The 27,291-nt window shown below is 35.5% G+C and overlaps 1 protein-coding gene across 2 annotated transcripts in view; it reads left to right on the top strand.

Moving 5' to 3' along the window:
• The window catches only part of adcy6b (adenylate cyclase 6b), a 48,145-nt gene that overhangs the window by 17,763 nt on the left and 3,091 nt on the right, over positions 1 to 27,291 (top strand). For both annotated transcript variants that reach the window (XM_016522551.1, XM_016522550.1), the window contains exons 4-22: positions 11,059 to 11,208; positions 12,492 to 12,613; positions 13,498 to 13,609; positions 14,578 to 14,705; positions 14,799 to 14,957; positions 15,954 to 16,095; positions 16,358 to 16,486; positions 17,825 to 17,853; positions 18,163 to 18,310; positions 18,407 to 18,504; positions 18,607 to 18,694; positions 18,843 to 18,959; positions 19,525 to 19,680; positions 19,915 to 20,090; positions 22,505 to 22,531; positions 22,819 to 22,951; positions 23,049 to 23,312; positions 23,657 to 23,861; positions 24,001 to 24,125. In XM_016522551.1, the coding sequence (XP_016378037.1) occupies positions 11,059 to 11,208; positions 12,492 to 12,613; positions 13,498 to 13,609; positions 14,578 to 14,705; positions 14,799 to 14,957; positions 15,954 to 16,095; positions 16,358 to 16,486; positions 17,825 to 17,853; positions 18,163 to 18,310; positions 18,407 to 18,504; positions 18,607 to 18,694; positions 18,843 to 18,959; positions 19,525 to 19,680; positions 19,915 to 20,090; positions 22,505 to 22,531; positions 22,819 to 22,951; positions 23,049 to 23,312; positions 23,657 to 23,861; positions 24,001 to 24,125 (2,508 nt within the window). The remainder of the gene's footprint in view (positions 1 to 11,058; positions 11,209 to 12,491; positions 12,614 to 13,497; positions 13,610 to 14,577; positions 14,706 to 14,798; positions 14,958 to 15,953; positions 16,096 to 16,357; positions 16,487 to 17,824; positions 17,854 to 18,162; positions 18,311 to 18,406; positions 18,505 to 18,606; positions 18,695 to 18,842; positions 18,960 to 19,524; positions 19,681 to 19,914; positions 20,091 to 22,504; positions 22,532 to 22,818; positions 22,952 to 23,048; positions 23,313 to 23,656; positions 23,862 to 24,000; positions 24,126 to 27,291) is intronic.

Below are 27,291 nucleotides of genomic sequence, written 5' to 3'. Positions count from 1 at the left end.
AACTTTAAACCGCATAAACACATTTCATTACACCAAATACACCAAATAATGTTCTTTTTAGCAGCATCATATGACCCCTTTAAGGAATAGGACTAGTTAAGTGGAATCTGATTCCTAATCATTCAATTTATTATGATTCAGATCTCCAATCTTTTAAAATCAAATTAGATTTGAGAGAAGCCTAACAATATTGCCATAAAGTGCAAAGCTAGCAGACAAAAGTCTCAAAATTTTCTCGCCAACAGCTGTTTTGCATGCTGAGCGATCAATCAAAACTCCTGGCTTACCTCAGGTCAACCTCAAGATTAGCGCTTGCTTTGCCCTCAGCGGTGTGACCACCGTGCATGACTAATCAGTGCAGGAGGTGTCGTAAATTAGGATTTAATGATAAGTGCGATGTTGTACTCGATATGCATGTAGTGATAAAGGTAATAATAATAGCATGGCTACTAATAACATTTCAATGGCGGATCACATCAAGGCCTGTAATAGCAGACGCTCTATGGTTTCCTAATGACCGGGGCTTTCTCACTCAAAGCAAATACTGGGTTTTAGCACTGTGACTGCCAAATGTCATGTATTAGGATTCCAATAATGTTGGTAAACGTTAATTAACATGGCACACAGACTGTGGTTCTTTTCCCCCTTGCTTATTTCTCCAGTGTTTCACTGTGTTTTTTCCCCCCTGATTTTTAAGAAACAAAAACTGGAAAAGGGTTAGAAAAACAAACTGGGGAGACAATAATATGATGAGTCATAACATTTCACCAAAGTATACCCAAAAAAACATTTCATTGAAACTATGAAACTATGCTCTACAGCAAACGCCATTAAGTTCTCTGTTTGCTCACTTTAGAACAGAAAAATGCATACAAAAATAGCACAAAAGTAATCCATAACGGCATAAATTTCAGTCTTTTCTTATTCAAAGCTATCACATGGATTCAAATATAGAGCACAGGTTGTATAGTTTTATGATACTTTTATGTTGCTTTTCTGTCATTCTTTTTTTTTGTTACTTCATGGAAAAGAGCAGCTTGCACAGTTGTCAAAATCTCTTCTTTAGTGTTTCACAGAAGAACGTTAAGTCATACAGGTTTGGAACAACACGACAGTGAGTAAATCCTTTTATATTTAGAGGATAGGGATTGTTACGATATTTGATCAGGTTTATTTTCACAGTCCTTTGACATCTAAATCTAATCATCTCAGATTATTCAAGTATTGATGTGCTTTTAAAATGTTGTCTCATTCTTGTCTTTTCATCTGAGGAAACTATTGATTTCCACTCTTCTTCATCTCCTCTGTTTTCCACCTTTGTACGTTTAGGTCTGTCTTTTTTATTGTACGTTTCATTGCACAGGGACCAATTGATGTTTTGTGGGATTTCAGGCCATCTTTTTTTTGGATTCAGGCCGTTGTGGCGACCTGTGTGCTTTTGCTGTGCATTGGAGAATTGAGGACTCTTAAAAGGTTTAGGTGGATTTCAGAGCAGTGTGGCATTGCATTTGGCTCATTTGCTTGTAGAAATTTGTCATCACAGCCACCAAGCTCAAATTCTGTGACTGCAGAGAGCTCAATGTCTATAATCCTTAGATTAGGATGGCTTCACTTTTTTGCCATTTTTATTTTGGATTACTTGTGTATTTGTGTGAAGGAATGCTGTGTTTGCTGTTTGTCTTTGAATTTATCAAGCTCTACCCAGTGTCATTTTGCCCTTTCCAAGTTCATCATAATGATAAAAAATTCCTGACAAGGTGCTTTGAGGTCTCAGGAACATGGTGGTTCCCTGTGAGAACTTTCTCTTAAACCAGTTTTTCGGTGTATTTATGTAAACAATACATAATGTCCATGCCGGGAAGGAGGAGGAGGCGCCTGTCACGTGCCTGTCACATGCATCACTGTGCCTGTCTGACCTTGTGTGCTTGTGACAGACAGGCTCAGTGTAGTCCTGGAGCACATTAGTACAGTGCTTAGAATAGAAATGAAGAACACATGTATTTTTTGGACTTCAGTAACAGCGATGTAACATCAACGAACCACTTGTCTCTTTTTCATTTGTATTTTTGTCATGAACTCTGTTAACCCAAAATTTAATTAATTTAAATGGTTTACTCATCCTTATGTTGTTCCAAACTCCTTCTGTTTTTTTTCTTTTTCTGTCAGAGCAAAGGTGATTTAAAAAAATATGAAGTTCTTGCTATACAGTGTCAGTTTATAATAACTACAGGATTCTAACACCATATAATACTTTGAATTGTATAATGATATAATTGATTTATGTAATTGTAAAATTTAATTTGGGATGATCTGGTATTAAAATTCTGGCTGATATACACTACTGTTCAAAAGTTTGGGGTTGGTAAGATTTTTAAAGTGCCCCTATTATGCATTTTCGAATATAACCTTTGATGCAGTGTGTAATGTAGCTGTCTATGAATGTAAACAACCTGCAAAGTTGTAAAGCCAAAAGTGCACGATAAATAAAGTTGTTGTCTCTCAAAAAAATAAATAAAATCGACTCTGAACAGCCGAAACGAGTCATCAGGAGTTCCAGTCTCACTTCTGTGACAGCTACATGTCACGGGGTAACACATTAGCATAATGCCCGTCTGTGTTCTACATGACCCGCTCTCAAACACTATAGCATACGCTGTACGCGGTAGACCAATCACAAAGGACTGCCATCTGACCAATCAGAGCAGTGTAGGCTCACGGAAAGGAGGAGTTTAGAGAGACTGATTCTTTGAACTGCTTTGAATGAATCGTTTATGAATCATTGAGAACTGAGGTGAAATTAAATGGATATTATGAGAAAACGAAAGTGTTTTGAGCTTCCATGCATGTAAACCTGTTATAGGAGACTCCCAAAACAATATTAGGAACCTTAAAAATGGCATAATAGGTGCACTTTAATGTTTTGAATGAAGTCTCTTATGTTCACCAAGTCTGCATTTATGGCATCAAAAATACAGTAAAAACAGTAGCATTTGTGAAATATTATTTCAGTTTCAAATAACTGTTTCTGTTTTATATATATATATATAATATGATATAATATAATATAAAAAAATAATACAGATAATATATATATATATATTTTCCCAGAATTCACTTTTGATCAATTTAGCTACAAAAAGATACAAAAACGTCTTTTTTTGTGTTCCACTGAATAAAAGTTACAGCTAAGGGTGAGTAAATAATGACAGAATTCTCATTTTCGGGTGAACAATCCCTTTAACCATTAAAACAAATGGGTGAAATAAACCCATCTTCAGTTTTCAGTCTCATGCACTGAAGCTTTTTGGGTCAATGCTAATTTGTGGGTTTGTTTGGATCCTAGTTTGTTTTCCCTTGGCTTTCTGTTTGATCATTTGTATACAGCTGTCATATGTCCTGAGCCCAAAGGCATCAAGCCTATTGTACTATTGCTGAATATGTCTAAATCGCAGCTGTTTGTTTTGATGAGATAATTATGGTGCTATAATAGGCGAATGCATCTTTTGCCGTACTGAGGGCACTTTTCATAGTCTAGAATCAGATGACTGACTCTGTGGCCTATTTGTAAATTTGCTCTTTCTTCAGCTTGACATGATAATATATCAGGGGCCTGGGCCCTCAAACTGTTATGAATGATAAAGAAATAAACCATTCCATAGTGGAGCATGGAGGAAGTGACTTTGATTCTCCATGACCCGCATAGTGGGCTTCATCTTCCTTCCTGCATTTTGTCTTAAGAGGGAGCAAACTTTGGCCTTAACCTCATTTCGCTTGCACAACAAATGCTTTTTCAAATGTTTATGAGTGGACTTTAAATCCTCATAAACTACAATTTATTTGCCATAAATCATAGCTTAAAATGCTCGGTAGTGAAGTCACATTTCATATGCCTGCATTTGACTGCTGTCATTTATGTAGGGATGAGACCTCAGTAGATATGACAAGTTCATTTGAGGTCAAAGATGTTTTTATAAGTTTGTTTTTCCAGGAATTTTCTTGGTAATGCAGTTCACAGACCACCCTTAAACCTTAAAAGCTTTTTCATTCATGCTGCAAAACACTCCAGCAGCATCTAACAATCCCTTCAAATAAACATAATGATTAAATTCTAGATATAGGCCTCAATGGACCTTTAACTAAATCCTAGGGTAAGGTCCTGTGCGTTTGTGTGTATATAACGTTTCGTTTCTGGGCCGAGTTCCAGTGCGAGTAGGGCTTTGGCTTTCTTATGAAACAGCCCTTTGAAACCAGAGCTTTCGCTCAACGGCGACTTCTCAGAAATGGACTGTTTTGCCTACTTATCTATTCATTTAGATGTTGTGCCTCTCTTTTTTTCATTCTCACTCGTTCTCCACCACTCCTCCTGCTCTAAGTTTCTCTGATCTTGTTTGTTTGCTCTCTGCAATGGTTCCTGAGATCAGGACTGGAAGATAGAGAGTTGATCCTTATGGTATAGCAGCTGTATGTACAGTGCTTTTGTGGATTTTGACTAATTGGAATGGTTTTTAAAGGGATAGTTCACCTTCAGTTCCTGGTCCCCATTGACATGCATAGTGTTTTTTTCCATACTATGGAAGTCAATGGGGACCAGCAACTGAAGGTGAACTATCCCTTTAAGTACTTAATAAAAAATAAAGAATCTCATTTTCTCACCCTCATGTCATTTAGAACTCAAATGGTCATTAGTGTGTTTAGCACAGTGTTTAAGCAGCTCTTTTCCATACAATGAAAATGGTGACCAAAGCAGTCAGGAAATTGTTTCAGTAAATAACTACTTAAATTTCAGTCCGGTTTTCATACAAAGCATCAGAAGGCTTCAGGTGCGGAATGACAGGAGAGTTTTTACTGTAGGTTAGCACCCCTGTCATTTAATTCTCTGCACTTTCGAGGTGTATTCACACTGAATCAGTTTGCAGAATTAGTCACACAGAATTAGTCGCAGTGTGAGTCAGGGCTTTGCTGAAATCTGCTCTGTTACTGCACCACTGTAGTGTAGGCAATGAGTTTTCAAATCAGTCCAGTGGACTGCAAATATTAAAATTAAAATAAATAATTAAAATATTACATTTGATTTAAACTAATAAATACATTTAAAATAAAAATGTAAAATAAAAAAAAATAATTAAAATAAATAATAAAAGTGAAATTTATATAAATAAAAACAATCTAACTACAATAAAAACAATGCATGAGATATTTTCAAATAATATTTTAATACATTTAAAATAAGTAATAAATAAGCAAACAAACAATATATGTAACAGTGCAGTACTATGGTGAACATAACAGGATTTTTTTTTTTTCAAATTATATTTTACACACTAATATTATAATATTAATATTTCAACATTTTTACATGAAAATATATAGCTGCTTTTTAAATTTTTTGATGGTGGTCCCTAGCACAAGAATGATCATATTTGAATCCATGGCATCTAATATAATGTAAACTCCTGATTTCGACAACACTGAGGTCTACATCAATCATTTAATATCCCTGGTAAATGTAAATCTTTAGCCATTCTCAAAATGAATATGCATTTTTCATGCTGTTTTAGTAATAATGTCGGTCTGCCTAAATTCACTTGTAGCATTTAAAATGATTGATTTTAGTTTTTAGTGTTTTCACTAAAAGAACCAGCCTATTCTTTTGGGAATCAGAGTAGCTGTGTCAAACTGTATGTTTTGTGCAGTAGTATCAGTATCAGACCCAGCTTTGAATGAGGCAAGTTGCAAGGAAGATGACAACAAATAAACATGAAGCACACAAAAAAAACTTCCATGCAACATTTAAGTGTTATGCCCATTTTAAACACTGCATGCGTAAGCAAAGAGGAAGCAGTTCACATGTGTCTAGTGTGAAACAGGCAGAGGTATTTCAATTTCTGACATGGCATGGAAGCAGGTCAAGTGCTGGTTATCAGTGTTTTTGTCTCTGAGAGAGCGTGTTGAGGGGCCCTAGTAGCTCAAGGGCTTTCAGGACACTGTAGCTCACAGCAATGAACGTCAAGACATTACGTTCTTCCCTGAGGAAGCTCTGTGGTGTTGTGCCAGTACTGAGATGCTATATGGGTGGGGTTCCTGGAAAAAAAACATTGAAATCTCCCGATGATTGTTTTTCAAATGATCCTAATAAGGAATGTGGTTGATGAAGAGGGCCATTAGCAACAAGCTTTGTTTTGAAAATCTCCCTTTGTCTCTGGGAGATATGCATTTATGTTTTAAAATCATGTTTCAGAAGTATTTCTTTCTTTATCTGTTGCATGGCCTTGGTCCAGATCTGCTGAGCCCATTGTGTTTGGTGCCATTTTTCTCAAAGATCATTCTATGGCTTCACTGCTCAGCTGAGACCAATTTAGTTTGGCCCAAACTATGACTTAGCTCAGTGCCAAAAAGGCCAAACTCCAAGTCCTAGTCTTTCTCCTTTTCTTTTGCTTTAGTTTCTTTCTTTCTTTCTTTTTTTCTTCTGTTCCTTTTTCCATTCCGTTTTCTTTCCTTCCCTTTAGTTTCCATTCTTTTTCCATTTGTCTTCCCATCTTCCTCTTTCCTTTCCTTTCCTTTCCTTTCCTTTCCCTTCCCTTCTTACTTTCTTCCTTCCATCCCATTACTATTCATTTTTCTTTGTGCCTTCCTTCCTTCCTTCCTTCCTTAATGGAAATTTATTGGAAACCAAAGTTATCATTTTAAACTAAAATAATTTAATAAAGCAAAAAAAACTTTTCCCTTCCTTTTTCTCTATCTTTCTTCCATTTTTTTTTGTCTTGTGTTATTTATTTTTTCTTTCTTCCCTTCTTTATTACTTCCCTTTCCTTTCCTTTCCTTTCCTTTCCTTTCCTTTCCTTTCCCTTCCCTTCTTACTTTCTTCCTTCCATCCCATTACTATTCATTTTTCTTTGTGCCTTCCTTCCTTCCTTCCTTCCTTAATGGAAATTTATTGGAAACCAAAGTTATCATTTTAAACTAAAATAATTTAATAAAGCAAAAAAAACTTTTCCCTTCCTTTTTCTCTATCTTTCTTCCATTTTTTTTGTCTTGCGTTATTAATTTTTTCTTTCTTCCCTTCTTTATTACTTCCTTTGTTCCAACAAAGTGACAAAGTGAACTGAGAGTAAATCCACCCTAGCACAAGTCATGTTTGACAAAGTTAATCATCTGGAAGTGACACCACTCCTCATATAACTTGTTGTTTTTGTGCAACTTGTGGTTGCCAAGACAGCAACAACATCTGGATGAATTTCTGCTCTAGTCTTGAATCATGTGACACCACAGCACATTAAAATCTTAAACGCCATCATTATTTCATAGTAATAAAACATGTAATGACATGTAATTCATAGTCAGTGATATATATCCACATCGTTCAGAGGAGATGGCAAGAGCTTCTCTTGATCACACACATGCATATTTATTTTGTTAGTCTGGATTTCTTTCTGTTTCTTAGCCTTTCCTGTATCTCATTCATGTTAGCTACCCTTGTGGCACAGCTAAATTGTGCTACAAGCAGAAGAAGGTTCACTTTACCACCTTATAAGACAATGTTTAAACTTTTTGAAAGGAAGAATCCCTGTCAACGAGGAAGGCACTAAGTGTTTCTGTGAATAAAATCCCATCAACCCTCACTCTTCTTCCTACACCAGCCCTACTCCATACAATGTGTGTCAGCAACACTATGTAGCAAAAAGCTCAAAGGGGAAATATTTCTAATTAATTATAACTGGTTATAATCAATTATAAGTGTTTAGATTAGAGAATTAACTGTAGCAGAATCAGTATTACAATTATTTAATCTGTTCGTCTACAGAGCAGATAGTATAATAATTTATCAATTCTAGGAAAGATTATCTTCCTGGCCAAGAAAGAATATCTTTCCTACTTTACACAGTACTGGCAGTAACTTGACTCTGAATTGTGAGCAGAAAACACGGAGACAATCAATCGTGACGATAAGGGATTTAATAAATGAAAACTACTGGTAACATACAACTAAACTAAGCAACACACACATATATATACAAAAAGAAGGAAAGTAAGGAAAGAGAGAGAGAGAGAGAAAAACAAAAGAATGGCAGTATTTAACATCTGTCAACCACAGAATTAAACCACAAAATTAAGCCAAAGTGTGGTAAAAGAGTATGGTGCCAACTATGAGTGGTATGTTTTGGGAAAAATGCAGAAATTGTGTGTACTGTGTACAAATTCTTACTCTCAAGCAGAAAAGTTCTTGAATGAGTGTAAGAAAAGGTTTCACATATTCATGTAATAAATAAAAAATTGTATTCTCTGACATTTCTACACACACAGAGACTGACTGCTCCATGTGTGGCTCATTGTCTCACACACACACACACACGCGCGCGCTTAGTGAGTGATCTGACAGTTTCATTTAATCGGTTTTGCAGTGAGTTAAAAGCATGTGACATTCCTTCTGTCAGATCTGTCAGCTTAAATGTCAACCGCTTTTTTAAATTTCGCTGGTATGATCTAGTGTGATATAGATGAACTGAGGGGGGCTGCTGTGCTGTATATCGGATGCTACATGAATAAAACAGGGGAGCTTGTTGTTGTGTATCAGTACAATGACATTAGCACACTAATGCTAACTGCTGATGGTGATTCTGGTCGAATGCCACCATTACATTTATGGGAAACTGGAACATTTTAGGGATTGGCATTTAAAAATTTTCATAACAATAAAAACAAGTTATTAATTACTCAAAATTAGTAAGTTACTATAAATAACGAGTATGATGTGTGCATTACTGTTCAAAGGTTTGGGGGTCAGTACCTTTTTTTAAAATAAATTAATATTTTTTTATTCAACATGGAAGCATTAAATTGATCAAGTGACAGTGAAGACTTTTATAATGTCATAAAAGATTTCTATAAAAAAATTCTGTCAAATCAAATAATCCTGAAAAAACATATCAGTTTCCACAAAAATATAAAAATAAAGGAGCACAACTGTTTTCGACATTAATAATAATAAGTAATGTTTCTTGAGCAGCAAATCAGCATTCAGCATATTAGAATGATTTCTGAAGGATCATGTGACACTGAAGACCCAAGTAATGGCTGCTGAAAATTCAGATTATTAGTACAATTCAGTATAGTATAACTCAACTATTTTATATTACAGGAGAATAGAATATATTAAAACAGCTGGTTTTAAATTGTAATTCTATTTCACAATATTAATGTGCTTTTCTCTTTTTTCTTTTTCTTTTAAATGAATGAACAATATGCATTTAATAATAAAAAAAAAACAAGATTAAAAATGAATTACCAAGTGTTTACATAGAATCCCATTAGAAAATTAAACTGCCACCATTAATATAATCTGCACATACAATCTCTGTGTCAATATAAAGACCATCTCATTTTTATAATTTCACATGTTAACAACAGGCCCTGCTGTGGAGAAAATGCAATCTGCCAACACAATAATATCAGTCTGATATGAAATATCCACAGCATAACCCAATGTATTTTGTTGTAACAGCAATTTAGGTGAAAAATTCAAGGGCAGATTAATCAAAGAGGAATCAGTTTTTGATATTCAAGTAGTATTTTGCCAGTCAACTATTTAGTTGGGAACAATTACTCGCCTAGTTGATTACTTTCTGCACATCCCATTGCAGTCTTTTTCTGGCCACACATGGAGAATTGGCAATCTGTCACGTCTGCGGCCACATCCCCACATTTTCCATGTCTAATCAGCTTGGTGGATTGAACCGTTGGTGTTGGTGAGTCCCTTGAATAGAACTGCCTTTTTTAGTTTTGGAAAACTTGTGCAAATGGACCAAACTAAAATTACGCAAACCGATAACGTCATCTGAGCAAATGGATGCCTGATGGGCCTGGCTTTTCTTCCTGAACTCTAAAATCTGAAGAAGTTTGTACATTCACTCTAGGGGCACTTGAAAGAGGGAGTGAAGCTATTTTTCTGAAGCTCTGCTGTGCCATTTCTTGTCAAGTGGATAAATAAAGATTGTTCATCTTCGGCAAAGTAGAAAATGCTTGTTGCAGAGAAATGGGCCTCAACAAATTCTCTCAGGCAAACTGTTTCTGACTGATGGAAAATTATGACTAGATGTGTTTGCTTGGGGTGTCAATAGTAGAACCATACTCTAACACGTGATAATTAAGTATCGACCTTGTGTGTTCACAGTCATATTCAATATTTCAACTCATGTTATGACCATGTAAACCGTGCTTGGGGTGTCAATAGTAGAACCATACTCTAACACGTGATAATCAAGTATCGACCTTGTGTGTTCACAGTCATATTCAATATTTCAACTCATGTTATGACCATGTAAACCAGATAACATATCTGTACCAGGATACCAGGAAGAGACAGGACATAACTATCTGTGGAGCATTGTCTACAAAAGGCAAAACTCATACAACAGGAATTACACACCCCAGTAACAACAATTAAATTTTAATAAATGTAAACCTAAATGGGGGGAGAAATGTGCCTAATGGTCTTAAAATAGGCTTGACTTTCTTTTTGCACAATAGAATTTCTTTGGATTTGTTGTGGCATGTGACCTGGATATGTTTTTGTGAGATTAACTTGTAAATGCTGTCTATATAACTGTTACAGAACTCTCAGAAACCATTTGCAGTAAAACCGCAAACCATCTTAAGTTCTCTTAAACACAGAGGTTTGACCGCATACCATCTAATGCCCAGATGCTTGTGTTGATGTAGAGATAAAAGACCTGAAACATAAAGCCGGTTGCTGGATGCTTTGCATATTACTGCAGAAAGTAGGCCTAACTCCTTACACTATTACATGAATTGGTCTTCAGCTGTTTGGGCCATTTCTGTGTGCTCTGTGTTATGTGGTGTGTGTTGTGAAGGTACAGCTTTAATTTAACCAAGCTGTTGAAAATCATGTCTGTGCCTTTAAAACGTATTTTTAAACCTTTAAAACAAACTGAAACCTGTGGTGATCTTTATCATAGATTGCAAACAAAAATAGTCTAACCTTTTCCACATCCCACATCCGAAATTCCTCATTTCATTCCTCTTCTCTCTTTCTCTGTGCAGTTATGTGCCAATGCGATGATTTTCCTGTGCACCAACATCATTGGCATCTGCACACACTACCCAGCAGAGGTGTCTCAGAGACAGGCCTTCAAGGAGACCAGAGGATACATCCAAGCCAGAATACACCTTCAGAGAGAGAACCAGCAGCAGGTTGGCAAGCTCTCGAGTACACAAACACACCTACCCACCCGACACTTGTTTACCTCATGAATGTGCATGAAGCATGCTGATAACATGCTGTGCTTTAGCTCTTAGTAAAACCTTGTGAGACTGTAAAACCCTGTGAGAAAAGTTACAACTTTAAATTTATCCTTTAAAGCACTGCTGCTTCAGCCATATACATACAGGCAGACATCTTTTGGCCATTGTGTCATGTCATTTTGTCATTTTTTTTGTGCCTTTTTTGTGAGCATGTTGCTATGTGTTGCTTCAAGACATTGTGCCAAGTTAATAATTGTCCAACTATTAAAAAACAAAAAAGTTCTGGAGAATTCTTTTTTTCCCCCTCTAAAATAGTCTAAATTATGGACAAGTATATATTGTATATGTATAGATTTTTTTTTATATTTGAATACATCGCTATTTTTTGAAAGAAATACACCGCGCGTCCTGTAACAAGTTTGCCACATCGTCACAGAAGTTATCAGTATAAAAGGTCTGCAAAATCAGTCAACTGTGAAAATCAAAAGTAGATTTATTTTAAAGACCAACAGTTTAACACTAAATATTGCACATAAATGAACACGTTAAATATAAAAGTATTTAAAACAGGTAAGTTCATATATTTGGAGTTAAATTAAACGGATACATCAGTCATACAGCGCTCCGGACCGCGCGCCCCATGACGAGCCCTGTTAGACTGATAACTTATCTGCATATTTTTATAATAATGATGATGAAGAATAAGCATTAATATTTTTTGTTAGTGTGCTGTAAAGAAAACCAAATGCTGATGACGATGCAGTTTTCGTCATGTTCATTCTAAAGCTGTTCAAGAAAAGATGTCTCTTTTAGCACTCTTGATATAATTTATAAATATAGGTTTATCACCTTGCAGTTCAATTTGGATGTGGGCTTAGTATTATAGTCTGTTTTTAAAACATTTCCGATGACAAGCCTAATCCTCATTTGTGCGTCTGAAGTGTGGTGCTGAGGTGAAATAGCAGGGCAATTTGATAATAATAGCCGAATAATAATAGGCCGCATAATAATAATAATAACTGTGTAAATGTATATTGTGTATATAACATACTGTGTAAATGTATATTGTATATATTTATAAACACACACATATACATACGTGTTTGAGTATTTTATCCACAAAAATCTTGATGTTCAGAAAAAGTTCAGTTATGTCAGCTACCCACATATAAGTAGACTGTATGTGTACGTATATACACATGCTCACTGGTGTCATCTCAAACCTGATCCAGGAGCGCCTGCTGCTCTCTGTGTTGCCAAGGCACGTTGCCATGGAGATGAAGGCAGACATCAACGCTAAGAAAGAGGATATGATGTTCCACAAGATCTACATCCAGAAGCACGACAACGTCAGGTACACAAATGCCAAGACCAGCACATGGTGTCGTACCGTTACGGTTGCCAGTGTTGTCTTCACACCTCCCGAATGAGAACCGACAGTGTTATAACACTCAGTCCGCACGTGATTGAAGCAGGCGACAAGTCTGGATAAAACACAGACACATTAGACACTTATACTGCTTAAGGTTATCTTTCCCAAGGCTGAAGCTATGTTGACTGCTTAAACGCAGATTAGCGTACTCGCTAGTCCTTGAGACGTGACTTTTCTATCTTTTCTTTTTCTTTTTCTGAGGGTCAATTTGGGTTATAGCCGCTTGTTATGATGTACCAGAAGTTACACAATCAATTAACAGAAAGCTGTGTGAAATGACAGCAAGCCACTTTAGTAATGCAGTTACGTGTTTGGAGCGCGTGGAATTTAACGCTTATGAACACATTGTCCTGCATAATCCCAGCCAGCTCGAAGCATCTGTGCTAGGAAAACTTGGATGTGTGAAAATGCTAAATGTCACAGACTGTGTAGGGATCCTGCTTTCCAAATGTTGTGAATTTTATCAGCCATTTATGAAGGAAACAGCGCCATCTGTTGTCGCATGATAATGCGTCCATGCCGTGTGTCCATTCTGTCATGTCTTAAATTGTAGTTGATGACATCTATCCTCCTCATGGCTAGGAGGCCTTTAAGGACACCAGCCGAGTCCTGCTTTTTCTAATTGAAGGATAGACTGGAGTATTGAGAGTGGCCACCCTCTATTCAGAAAGTGAACTGAATCGATGTTTTTTCTCGGTTAGCCCATCAAACCAACTTCAGTGACCCAGACAAGGTGCTCTGTGATTATTGATCTCATTTTCTCTGTCTGTCTGTCTGTCTTTGTCTTCTGTCTGTTCTCGCGCCAGTATCCTATTTGCAGACATCGAGGGCTTCACCAGTTTGGCGTCTCAGTGCACGGCTCAGGAGCTTGTGATGACCCTTAATGAGCTTTTTGCTCGCTTTGATAAATTGGCTTGGGTAAGTGGACAACATGAATACATTTTTAGTGTTACTAATTTTAAGAACTATTTTTATGTTCACAATGAGGTTATTAACAGATAGTGACAATAGATAAGTAGCTATATACATAAAGTTTTTGTATTATATATATATATATAATTTTTAACTATTGATAGATATATAACTTATTTATGCATGCAAAATTTTGCACTTTTTCACTTTATAAATATAAAGAAGTTAAAAAAAAGGGTTAAATAATTTTGTATATTTTTATTGAAGATACATTATCTTCAAACAAGTCATTAAAACAAGTATCTTATGTAGTGTTGCTTCTCATGTTAATTTGTATTGTTTTAAAAATTGTGATATTATTGCTGGGAAAAAAAGTCAAGACTAAATAAAATTTATTGCAAAGTAATTATTTTTTTTTACAGTGTACTAAGAATGTGCCAGTTTTGCTTTTTTATTTTGGCCAATATTGATGAGCTAATAATTATTTTTATTTGATGACAGATAACTGTTAAAGTGGCCAATAAAATGTATACTATTTGTGCCATTTTGCCAAAATAGAATGTTTAAAATTTATATCATTTTGTTTCAGAAAATTAAGTGAATTTAGGCATCACAACATGTGAAGTATGGATATTTATTTTGACATTTGCTAAAGATTACATTTAACGCAGTTATTAGTGTCATTAAATTATTATTGTTTTAAATGATCAACTTTATGTGAGCGCTAGATGACAGCAAATGTAATCTTGTAAAAAAAGAGGCATGCACATGTACAATTAAATATATGTAATATCTACCGATAAATTAAAAAACAATTCTCAAGAAACAGCCGATATGCTAATAAAAACCTAATAACAAGCATATAGCTAACCCTGGCAGCCACCCACAAGTATGCTAACATCATAACATCCTATTAGTGAGGATTTCCGCAATAATAGTTGCATAAATGTGCTGTGTTTTGTCTGAATTCTTAGGAAAACCACTGTCTGCGGATCAAGATCCTGGGGGACTGTTATTACTGTGTGTCTGGACTTCCGGAGCCAAGGGCAGATCACGCGCACTGCTGTGTGGAGATGGGAGTGGACATGATTGAGGCCATCTCGTACGTTTTTCTTCACATCATTTTCTATATCGAGCTCTCTTCCTCATCAACACATTTTTCCATTAAAACACACGCGTGTTGCTACATGTGCAGATTGGTGCGAGAGGTCACAGGAGTGAACGTGAACATGCGCGTGGGAATACATAGCGGCCGTGTGCACTGCGGGGTGCTCGGCCTACGCAAATGGCAGTTTGATGTCTGGTCCAACGATGTCACACTGGCCAACCAGATGGAGGCGGGAGGTCAAGCAGGGTAAAAGTGAACACCACCCATCAAAAATGTGATCACTATTAATACGTTTGATATTTAAACTTGGCTGTAAAGGATGTAGAGATTTGTATTAATGGAATAGTGCACCCAAAAATGAAAATTTGCTGAAAATGTGTTCACCCTCAGGCCATCCAAAATGTACATGCGTTTATTTCTTCATCTGAACAGATTTGGAGAAATGTAGCATTACATCGCTTGCTCACCAATGGATCCTCTGCAGTGAATGGGTGCCATAAAAATAAGAGTCCAAACAGCTGATAAAAACATAACAAAAATCCCCAAGTAATCCACGACTCTTGTGAAGCCAATAGCTGGGTGTTTGTAATAAACAAATCCATCATTAAAATAACCTCAACTTCAAACAGGGGTAAAATAAGGCTAAAATAAGGTTTTAGCATCCTGTTAAAAAAAGAGTCCTCTGTCTATAATATTACTTTCTGCAGGGAAAACGTCATCTCACCTGAGCACAGGAGAGAAATATGCACAGATTAAGCTACATTTACAAGCGAAAATAGTTCTAAACAAATATGTTGGTGGATTTTGATGTGAGAAGACAACAGGAGATGGACTTTTTAACTGGAGGAAGCATTATTATGGATTATGGACTCAAATTTTGGCCAGAAGAGATGTTTAAAGTTAAAATGCCTTGATGGATATGTTTCTTACAAACATGCAGCTTTTCACTTCACAAGACATTAATAGATGAACTGGAGTCGTGTGGGTTACTTGTGGATTGTTGTGAAGCTTTTATCAGCTGATTGCACTTTCATTCTGATGGCACCCATTCACTGCAGATGATCCGTTGGTGAGCAAGTGATGTAATGCTAAATTTCAACAAATCTGTTCCTATGAAAAAACAAACAAATCTGCATCTTGGATGGCTTGAGGGTGAATTTGCGGCAAGTTTTCTTTATTTTTATTTTTTTTTGTAAAATATTCCTTTAAATAGTAAAACTCTACTGTTGTGAATGTTTACAGGCGGATCCACATCACCAAAGCCACACTGCAGTATTTAAATGGTGACTATGAAGTGGAACCAGGTTTTGGAGGGGAGAGAAATGCTTACTTGAAAGACAACAACATCGAGACGTTTTTTGTGCTGGGCTGCAGTCAGAAAAGGGTTAGTCAAATGCAGGCGTATGGACATTGTTTATATACAAACTCACTGCAAAGATCTTTGCAGCCTGTTCTGATTCCTGCAAATTCACAACCAGGGGATCTCAATTGCATAATATTTGGTGGTGGGGGCTGTGTTTTGTTGTGCCCTGACACAAATGACTGAATTTTCCTTTGGGGATCAATAAAGATTCTATTTGTTTGAGTTTGCTGGAGTATGGTTTAATTTCCTGTGTGTGTGTCCTTGTGCCAAATTTCTCTTGCAGAAAGAGGAAAAAGCAATGATGGCTAAGATGCAGCGTGCTAGAGCCAGCTCTTCAGAGGGTCTGATGCCGCGGTGGGTTCCTGAAAGATCTTTCTCCAGAACTAAAGATTCCAAAGTTTTCAGACAGATGGTGAGCTCTGCTCCATCCGCTCTCACTCTGCCTCTAACAGCTCAAGCCGTCTGATCTCCCCTGCACTTCTTTATGAGTGTAGCAACAAGTCATAATTGAAGCAATTTTCTCCGGAGCTTGGCAGTGCCTATGTGTGAATTGCTTTTTCCCCTTTCCAGGTGATGACTTTTCTGATTTCCATCAGTGTCACACAAAAAAAGCAGGGACGGAAATAGTGTGACAGAGAAATATTGCTTCAGACAGTATTAATACTGAGGGCAAAGAGCAAGTGCACAATATGGACAAAAAATATTTTTTCAAATAAATGTTTAAATTATTTCTTGAGAATTCATTGGTTTTTGGTCATGTTAGAAATGCTGTGCTTGTTCGTACGATTTTTTTAAAATTAGGATTTCATGTAAAATCATCTTTAAAATACAATTAAACAAAATTGAATTTATGAGGTTTGTTTAAAAAACATTTTGCCTTAAATGAAAACTTTTATAAAGAATATCTCTTTGGATTTGAGACTTTAGTCTTTGCAACTTTACAGATCTTCTTTATGTACCAAGAGCTTGTAACACTCCAAAGAGAAAGGAAAAATTGAAATCGCATCATATGACCCCTTTAAATTTAAATTTGTGTTCTTTGAAATATGCATACAAAATATATTGTACATTTTTGTTAAAATTTTTTTTATGGTTTTCATATTATGGTTTATGTTAAAACATTTTAGGGTTAGAAAACTTAATTAGATTAAAACACCTTTCAATATATATATCCTTTAAAATAATATGTAAAATAAAGTTACATTGTTATTTAAACACATTATGTATGTGCGTTTATATATAATATATTCCAAATATTCTATAAATTAAAATACAATATATTATCTTAGTTCGCAAGTAAATGTATATAGTTTTTTAATCACTATTTTTGTTTAAAAAAATACATAAACATCCTTAAAATGATTAATGAGGTTCATAAATAAAATAGCCACTGGGGTAAGAAAACAAAATATATTCTTTATAATTATATCAATATATTCTTTAAAATTATATGTATACAAAATATTCTATATATATACCTTACAGTGTGTTAGTATATTATTAGAGAGTTTTGCTTTTCAAGTAAATTTATCTTGTTTTAAGAATGTTTAGATATTTTTCTGGAAAACAAGAACATGAGTTCTCACTCTCTCGCTCTGAATGTAATTTGGAGTCGCTGAGTGTTAATTAAAGCGGCAGTGGCTCTGTGGGGTTGGCTTTGGAGCTGTCTGAGATGAAACCCAGAATGTGTTTTTCTACTTCCACTATGTTTTTACTGCCCACTGTAACTAATCTACCTGTCTGGTTTCAGGGCATAGATGAAGCCTCCAGCAAAGATAAGTGAGTTCTGCTTTTATTTGGACACAAATCCATTCTCTCTGGCTTTGCAGGGGCTTATGGGTTAGATTTCACAGGCTGTTTTCACAATCTGTGAGTCTCTTTAGAATAGAGCCAACATAAAATGAATATTTTAGGTTAGTTTTCAATTCAAGAAAGCAAATTTGGGCACCACTAACGCTTATTTTTTTGTAATGGTTCAAAATAGTAGCAAAATAGGGACTGAGATATTGTTTATATATTTTTAATATCAAAAGCTACATTTTATGCCATCACCTTTTTTATCCTGAATACTTTTTTTGCTCTCTCCAGCCGCTGTGCCCAAGAGGCTCTGAACCCAGAGGATGAGGTCGATGAGTTTTTAGGCCGTGCCATTGATGCTCGTAGCATTGACCAGCTGAGGAAAGACCACGTCAAGAAGTTCCTGCTCACATTCCAAACACCTTTTCTGGAGAAAAAGGTCCGTAGACAGCTTTGTAAAACTGTACAGCACTCAGAGTACTGAAAAAAAAAATGTCTGAACTGGTAACAGTAACACCATTTTTTGTGCTTTTAGTATTCAAAAAAGGTGGATGATCGTTTTGGTGGTTACGTGGCCTGTACACTCGTCGTCTTCTGCTTTATTGTTTTTATACAAATAATCATATTTCCACAGTGAGTGATGAAGTATTCTTTATAATAATGAATTTGATTTAATGTTAAGATATATATCTGTTATGTTATATATTGAATGGTGTTGTATATTTTGTTTTGCAGTACACCGTTAATGCTGGGCATGTTCATCAGCATCTTTATTATTCTCGCCCATGTCCTCTTTATATGTGCCATTTACTCCTGTGTTAAGGTCAGTCACTAGCTTCCTTGATCCTTCACATTTATGCATGTGAAATCTAGACTACATTTTCAAAAAAATTAATGTGCAACTTTTCTAAATGATGCTTTATAGGCGTTTTCTGATTTATTCACAATTTTTCCTCTTGTCTCTCTTTCAGCTTTTCCCAGTTACCTTGCAGACAGTGTCAAAGAGGATTGTTCAGTCCCGTGTCAACAGCACACTCGTCGGAGTCTTTACAATTCTGCTTCTTTTCATCTCTGCCTTCGTTAATATGGTAGGAATTCGATCTGAGACTGTTGCTGGCTGGAAAAAGTTCGTTGTTCGTTTTTTTTTCTGTATGTCAGTGTAATTCTACACTAGTAGGAGCACTAATTTCCCCAGTTAAGCGGGGCTTTCAAACTCAATTCACTTTCACTTTGATTCATTTTATTTATTTCAATAGGTGGAGATGACATCATTCTTCCAGATTTAAAATGAGGAGTGAATTAAAATATATTTAATATACTCCTAATTTTAAATCTGGAAATACTGTTGTTGCCATCACCTCCTATTGAAATAATAATAATAATAATAATAATAATATATAGCTCTGTAAATATTTAATATTTGATAAATATGAAAATATGAAAATATGATTATTAAAAGTTTTAAAATGATTAAATGCTCAATTGAATTATATTATTCAATTATAATATATATTAATTATATATTAAATTGAATATTAAAATATGAGTAAAATAAAAATAAATGTAATGAAATTTTAAAGATGTCTTTCCCCCTGATTCCTTACTGGAAACTATATATATTAAAAAAAATTTTTTTTTTTTTTTCTCTGTCAGTTTACCTGTGACCGGGAAGATCTGCTAAAATGTGTGGCGGGACAGTTGAATATTTCTGATTCAGTCACGCTGTGTCTGCTGTATAATCTGACTGGACTAGCAGAGGGACCCCTCTTCTTCTGTCCCGGGCAGCCTTCAACATGTCTTTTACCCGAGGTCAGTGTGTGTGTGTGTGTGTGTGACCATCTGTGCATGTATGATGTGTGCACATCAACAGTTTCTTGCTTACTGAGACCCACTGAAAAAAAAATGTTTGTAGAATTTATGCAAACTTATGTAAAAACTCAATGATTTATTTTGAAAAATGATGAGTTTTCCGTTGTTGTCATGGTAACAGTATGACAGCATGTTGAATGATGGTGTTGACTGGTGTTGTTCCTGTGCTTCTAGTATTTCACATACAGTGTGCTGCTGACTCTGCTGTGCTGCTCAGTGTTCCTGCACATCAGCAGTATAGGCAAGCTGGTCCTCATGCTCTTCATCCAGGTCTGCTTCCTGCTGCTAGTGGAGTGGCCTCTAGTCACGCTGCTAGACAACGCCGACCTGCTGGTTACCGCCAATGCAATGTGAGTGTTATTTTCAGCAAGCATATAGAGTGGATATGTAAAAATTCGTCTTGTAAGTCAGTGGCATTAGGTCAGTACTAAAATGACTAAAAAAAACTACAGCATCATCAGTAGTACAGGGTACCGACTCAATTGGATATCTACATATTAATAAAATATGTCTATTAAAATGAAACCGTATTGACAAGAAAAAGACTTGTCTTTTTTGTAGAAACTACTTTATTAACAAATTTTCTTTTTTATATTTACTTGTAAAAATTATTTGGAATAAAACAAGATATGATCCCTTATCATGTGAAATAAATATGAGACAAAAACTCATACAGGGGCATTTTTTTGCCCCAATATCTTACATTTTAGGGGCATATAACTGCATTATAGGCTACATCACACAGTGAGTTGTTGCCCTGCATCATGTTTGTCAACAGTCAACTGTATGAAATGTAAGATGATGTACAGGTCTGGGGCGGGGCTGGTGCATTACTTAAGTTAAAATATTTTAATCGCGTTATTTTTCCATAACTAATTAAATAACACGCTAAAGCAACAGCCCTAATTATAATTCAAGACATTTCTGTGTTAAAACATATTTTGTGCCTTTTTGAGGGGTTTAAGAACTGCTAAAATGGCCAGTGACTAACACATTATTCACAATCAATATTTGTTCTTTCCCACCAAGAGTTGATCATGACAAAGCCACTATAAGTATAATCATATTGAAAAAGATAAAGACTGCATTTTATCAGTTACCTCTGTTTAAATCTCATGGTCACTTTTTTTTTTAGAAATTTGAGGACCAAAAAATGACGGAAGTCCTAAGAGGCCATGGATTATGATTATTTTTCTTTCTTGTTTTCTCGTGATCGCGGCTTAATGTTCTCGTGATCTCAACATAACGAAAGTTGTTTTCTCGTTATCACAACTTAATATTTTCTTGTGATCTCGACATAACAAAAGTTTTTTTTTGTTTTTTTTACAATGATTGTTTGATCTACTGTAAGTAACAAACGCAACTTTGACACGCATCTGATCAACAGATAAACCCTGTGCCTCTCATACTAAATGTTGTGGATATATTTCAGCAAATTTTGCTTCGTTTAGTAATAACGTCTACAATACATAAATAAAGGCTAATCAACAATCACTGTTGATATTTCCAGAGACAGTACGCTAAACATTTTGTTTGTGTAATTAACATGTTTAAATGGTCAAAGCAACACTGCAAATGATACAGAGAACTATTTTAAAATCTTTTAGAGCTGCTTGGATTCAAGTCACTTTATTTTCCTTTTATTTGAAATAAAATTATATATAATTTGTGATTTTTATTAGTCATGTAGGATATGCTGTGAGTGACTGATATCATGTGCGTTACAAGCTTGGGATGTGTGTGTGTGTGGTTTCCACAACGAAATGTAGAAAATACAAAAGATTACAACACTGTAGAACATCACTGAAATAAAATAGCCTATACACTTTACATATATAAAAACATTTCTTATCAATATCCATTTAATGATTAACAGTAAAGATTTAAAATAAGGACAAAGATGCACATTACAAATAAATCGTTGAAGCGTGTCCTAAACACAACATCCCTGCTTATTAACTAACAATCATGCACTTCAAAATGCACAAATAAAGACATACTGTAGGTGCAAACAGAATACTATACAGTGACGTCAGCCTTGGTTTTAATAAGCAGTTAGTTTATGACACGGAACGCTATTGCAGTGGTGAAACTGTGATGAGTCACGCATGTAGAAAGAACTTAACGATACACAAAATAATCATAATGATTCAAGCATTTAACATTTATGAATTAATTAAATGTCAGTAATGAACAATACTTCACAAATTATAGCGACTACGAAAAAGGTCCTTATTCTGTCCCAAACGCGTACAGTACAGTGAAGTGGATATACAGTAGTATACAACACCCCATCAGTTATATTCAGTTCTATACTGCCACCTGTTGGTGCAGTTGTGTAACTTAGAGAACAACTATTGTTGTCGAGATCAGGAGAAAACAACTTTTGTTATGTCGAGATCACGAGAAAATATTAAGTTGTGATAACGAGAACGCAACTTTTGTTGTCAAGATCACGAGAAAATCGTGATCATGAGAAAACAAGAAAAAAAATATTAGTAATCCATGGCTTCTTAGGACTTCCGTAAAAAATAGATATAATAGCATTTATTATAAGATTTCCTTTAAAATTATTCTGTAAAGATTTAAATCTATTAAATGTATCCTTTTATATGTATCCTTTTATATGTATATATGTTTTATATGACACAAGTGTGGTATACATTATAACCATTTAATGCAAATGACCCATATTTTACTGGGTGTCGTTTATTTTTAGTGGGTCATGTTGGTCACTAATGGAAATATGTCTGTTTTTACACAGGTATTCTTTCAATGAAACAAATTATTGGTGAGTTCATGTCATGCTTTATTGTTTTATGATTGTAAGAGAGATGGTTCAAAGGCAGAAGGAGCTTTAGAATATGATTCCGTGTGTCTCTTCTTCTCAGTTCTTTCAGTTTGTTTTAAAAACTACTAACTGTATATGCAAATATATGAGGTTTACGGTATAGACTACTAAAGTATGATTTACAACGCAGAAACGTATAATTAGATCTAATACACTTGCGATGGTATTCGCGCAATCTCTGACAAACTCTAATTATGTGTTGTACTTGTTGTTGTTTTCCCACATAGTCAGGAAACAGTGACTAAAGTGTCTCTGAGGGTGTCGATTCCAGTCATCCTCACTGTATTTGTACTGGCTCTCTATCTGCACGCACAGCAGGTCGAGTCCACCGCACGCCTTGACTTCCTGTGGAAGCTACAGGTGTGTAGTCTGTCTCTGAATCGATCACTTAGCGAAAATACATTTCCAGTAGGATCCCAGCATAGTCGATGACTTATTCGCTGTCATTCTTCACCAGGCCACTGAAGAGAAAGAGGAGATGGAGGAGCTGCAGGCCTATAACCGTCGTCTCCTTCACAACATCCTGCCCAAAGATGTGGCTGCCCACTTCCTCGCACGAGAACGTCGAAATGATGAGCTCTACTATCAGTCATGTGAATGTGTGGCCGTTATGTTTGCCTCCATCAGCAACTTCTCAGAGTTTTACACTGAACTGGAGGCCAACAATGAGGGTGTGGAATGCCTGAGACTGCTCAACGAGATCATCGCCGACTTTGATGAGGTAAGAATTTTTTCATTTTTTTATTTTTAGTGCTGTCACTAAACATCGTGATTAATCGCATCCAAAATAAAAAATTTTGTTTACAAAATATGTGTACTGTGTATATTCATTATGTATATATAAATAAACATGCATGTATATATTTTACAAATATTTACATGTGTATATATATATATATACATATATATTATTCATATATAATTTATATCATATAAACATTAATATATTATATATAAACAAAACATTTTTCTTAAATATATACATGCGTGTGTGTGTATTTTACCAACTTTATGTAGAAAATGTCTTTTTATAAATCTTACTTCTTTGTTTTTTACTGTTAATAGATCATTTCTGAAGAGAAATATAAGCAGTTGGAGAAGATCAAAACTATTGGTAGTACTTACATGGCAGCATCTGGATTGAACGACTCGACGTACGACAAAGAGGGCCGCACACACATTCTAGCTCTTGCTGACTATGCCATGAGGCTACGAGAACAGATGAAGTACATCAACGAACACTCATTCAACAACTTTCAGATGAAGATAGGTAAGTAGGTCTTTACCGTGCACTTTGCCTGATATATATTTAACTTTGAAAGTGCAAAGACAATTTATGAATTGGCCTGCAGACTCAGAGGCTTAGGAGTTTGTTAGAGCAGACAATGACAAATGTATTTTTACCACAGGTTTGAACATTGGGCCAGTGGTTACTGGTGTGATTGGAGCCAGAAAGCCTCAGTATGACATATGGGGCAACACAGTGAATGTGGCCAGTCGCATGGACAGCACAGGTGTTCCTGATCATATCCAGGTAACCACAACATAATAAACTCTTTGCTTATACAAGACCATTTTTGGCAAAACACAGCATAGAGTCCCCCATTAATTTCCATCTACAAAAGTGTAACACTATACATCAGTTACTATGTTCAACATTGTATTTATAAAGATGGTGCTGCCCTCTCTCTATGGAAGCATATGGGTAGCAAAATTCATTTTGAAATGTAATTTGCAAAATGAAAATGCAATATGTAAAATGGCAATGTATTTCTGTATTTAAATGTACATTTTCCCATACATATGTGCAACATTTAGTGCAAAATGAAAATGAAAATTAAATTATATAATTTACATTTGTAATTTCCTACACTAGTTTTAATATGTAAATTAAAAACATATTTTAACGCTTTATAAGTTGCAAAATTAAAATGAAATTGTATTTAATTGTATTTACCCAAATTGATTAGATATGTTTAACATGTCCAAGCAAAAACTGTAGCAAAATTATCATTTAAATGCCATTTTTCCTAAATGCATTTAGACTTACGGGTAGGACACTTGGGACTGCATTTTCATCGTGATATTGCGTGATAATTGTAGCAAAATGCAGCGTGAATTTCAAAATGCATTCTGGAGCCAAATGTGCAGAAAAATGGTAGCAAAAATGGTGATTTAAATGTCTTTTTTTTTTTTTTAATGCATTGACATTTACACTTAAGATGTTTCAATTGCATTTTCATTAAATACCCCAGACAAACAAACGGAGTTGCTCACTGTCTTACAATGACAGCTGTCAGTGAAAACCTTCTTCCGAGGTGTTTCTGATAAATTTGGGACACAGATGGACCTTCAAGTGGGACTTAAATATGCCATGGAGGGATATATAAAAGATAATAAAATAATATGTAAAACTCTGTTTTGGTTTGATTTAGGAAATGGAATAAAATTAATTAAATTGCCTATCCTCTCAGAATAACTGGAATTAGTGTTACAAGTACCCTAGGCACATTGTTTTTCCATTTTTGTAGCATAAATACCATTTCCAGTGGGGACATAATTACTGATTATAATGACTTATACTGTCTTTTTACGCGTTGCGTTGCATATCGCGCCACATAAACATAACACCATGTCTGTATTTGTGATCGGAGAAACGACAAACAACAAGCATTACTCTACACTGCTCAAAACTCGCGTTTGGATCATCAGTGGCAAATCCTTTAAATATGAAAACGTACTTACAGGCTGTGACAGACCGCCAGACTGTCCTTGCAAAGTTGGAATTGCCCCACTTTATAATTTGTAGTTTAATAATGTAGTTTAAGTCAATGTGGATTTGAAAATGCATTCCGAGCCGATCACGCCCCCAACCTGTCAATCATTACATCAAGGCAGGTCTCGGCAACAAGACGCACAATAGGTCAATATTCCCCATTAACCAAACGCTTTTCACCTGCCTCAACATCTCTCATTGTTTTACACTCCGATTGATGCACATAAGCAAGCAGACAGTGCAATTCTACACTTTTACCTATTTGCCACCATACTTTATTCTTCTCCTATAATGGATCACGTGTCCCCGAGCACCTAAGCGTTGCAGGTGCGTTGCACATCTCACTGACTGCACGCCGAGTGATGCATGTAAGTAAATAGTGCAATTCTAACATTACACTTATTTACCACCTTACATTATATTTTGTTCCTCTCTTTTAATCCGTAATATAGCGTGTGTTCCTTGGCACCTAAACGTCACATGCCTGCCACAAGAGCTCTCACTTTTTACAGCCACCGGACACCGCGATTGATGCCCGTGATTTTTAATATTAAGTTATCTGACTTTGGCTGTTGCATGTTCTGTGACAGCTGTATCTAGATCGGACTGGTGAAGTGTCATCTGGGGCAGGCAGGAGTAGCAGCGTTTTCTGTATGGTCATGGGCATCAACCGGAGTGTAAACAGAGATCTTAAGGCATGCACGACGCTTAGGTGCCACGGGACGTGTGCTCTATTATGGGTTAGAAGAGAGGAAGGCAACACCGTAGGCACGGGAAGTGGGGGTGCTGAGGGTGCTGCAGCACCCCCTGATTTTTTCTGTGGGCAACTGTTTAACTGTTGGGAATAAAAAATTTAAAAAATCGGAGTGTCTATTTTCCCTAAGTGCAAATAGCCCGCCTTGTTGGCAGAGGCTATTTACACTAACTCCACTCACCAACATGTGATTGGGCTAGTCAACATTACAAAAGACGGTCGTCAATCGTCAGATTCAGTGGCATAGATGGTAAAATGTGTGTTATACTCTTTTTGATGCGATCGACCCGGGTTCGAATCTGCCTTTTGGCGAACTTTTTTTCTCCCTTTTCAAATTCCAAATCACATCAGAAAAGCGTTTATTTTTAATAAAAATGAAGGAAATAATCAAAAAGTTGAAAATAAAGTATCGGGTAGGGTTAGGGTAGGTGTAGGGGAGGGCTTTTGCCCCAATAAGGTGGCATCCATTTAATAATTTGAATTAAAATTAAAATTTACACTCTTAAGTTATATATATTATATTATATTATTGCATTCTGTTTTATAATGTATTACAATGCTGAGGTGCAGATAATTGCCACTATTTGCAATAAGTAATTAGCAGAATATCCTGCTATTTTAACATAGTATAAATAGAATCTATAGCTATTTGCACTTACTTTTACATTACATTTAGACATTTAGCAGACGCTTTTATCCAAAGTGACTTACAAATGAGGACAATGGAAGCAATCAAAATCAACAAAAGAGCAATGATATGCAAGTGCTATAACAAGTCTCGGTTAGCTTAATGCAGTACACGTAGCAAGTTTTTTTATTTTTTAAATCATATAATAAATAAAAAGAAAACAGATAGAATAGAAAAAGAATAGAACAAGCTAGTGTTAGAGGCCTTTTTTGCTTTTGTTAATTGTATAATAAATATAAAGAAAACAGAAAGAATACAAAAAGATTAGAGAAGCTAGTGTTAGTTTAAAAAAAAAAAGAAAACAAGCAGTTAGTAAATAGAGTGCAAGTCAAAAAGGGGCAAGTTTTTTTTATAAAGAATATAATTAGAATAGATAGTGATAGAGTTAGAGGGTCAAATAAAGATGGAAGAGATGTGGTTTTAGCCGATTCTTGAAGATTGCTAAGGACTCAGCTGCTCGGACTGAGTTGGGCAGGTCATTC

This window comes from Sinocyclocheilus rhinocerous, unplaced genomic scaffold (assembly GCF_001515625.1).
Source record: "Sinocyclocheilus rhinocerous isolate Xijiao unplaced genomic scaffold, SAMN03320098_v1.1 scaffold148, whole genome shotgun sequence".
NCBI classification, from domain to species: domain Eukaryota; kingdom Metazoa; phylum Chordata; class Actinopteri; order Cypriniformes; family Cyprinidae; genus Sinocyclocheilus; species Sinocyclocheilus rhinocerous.
The sequence above is the reverse complement of the archived record's forward strand: the minus strand, read 5'-3'. Positions and strand labels throughout refer to the sequence as shown.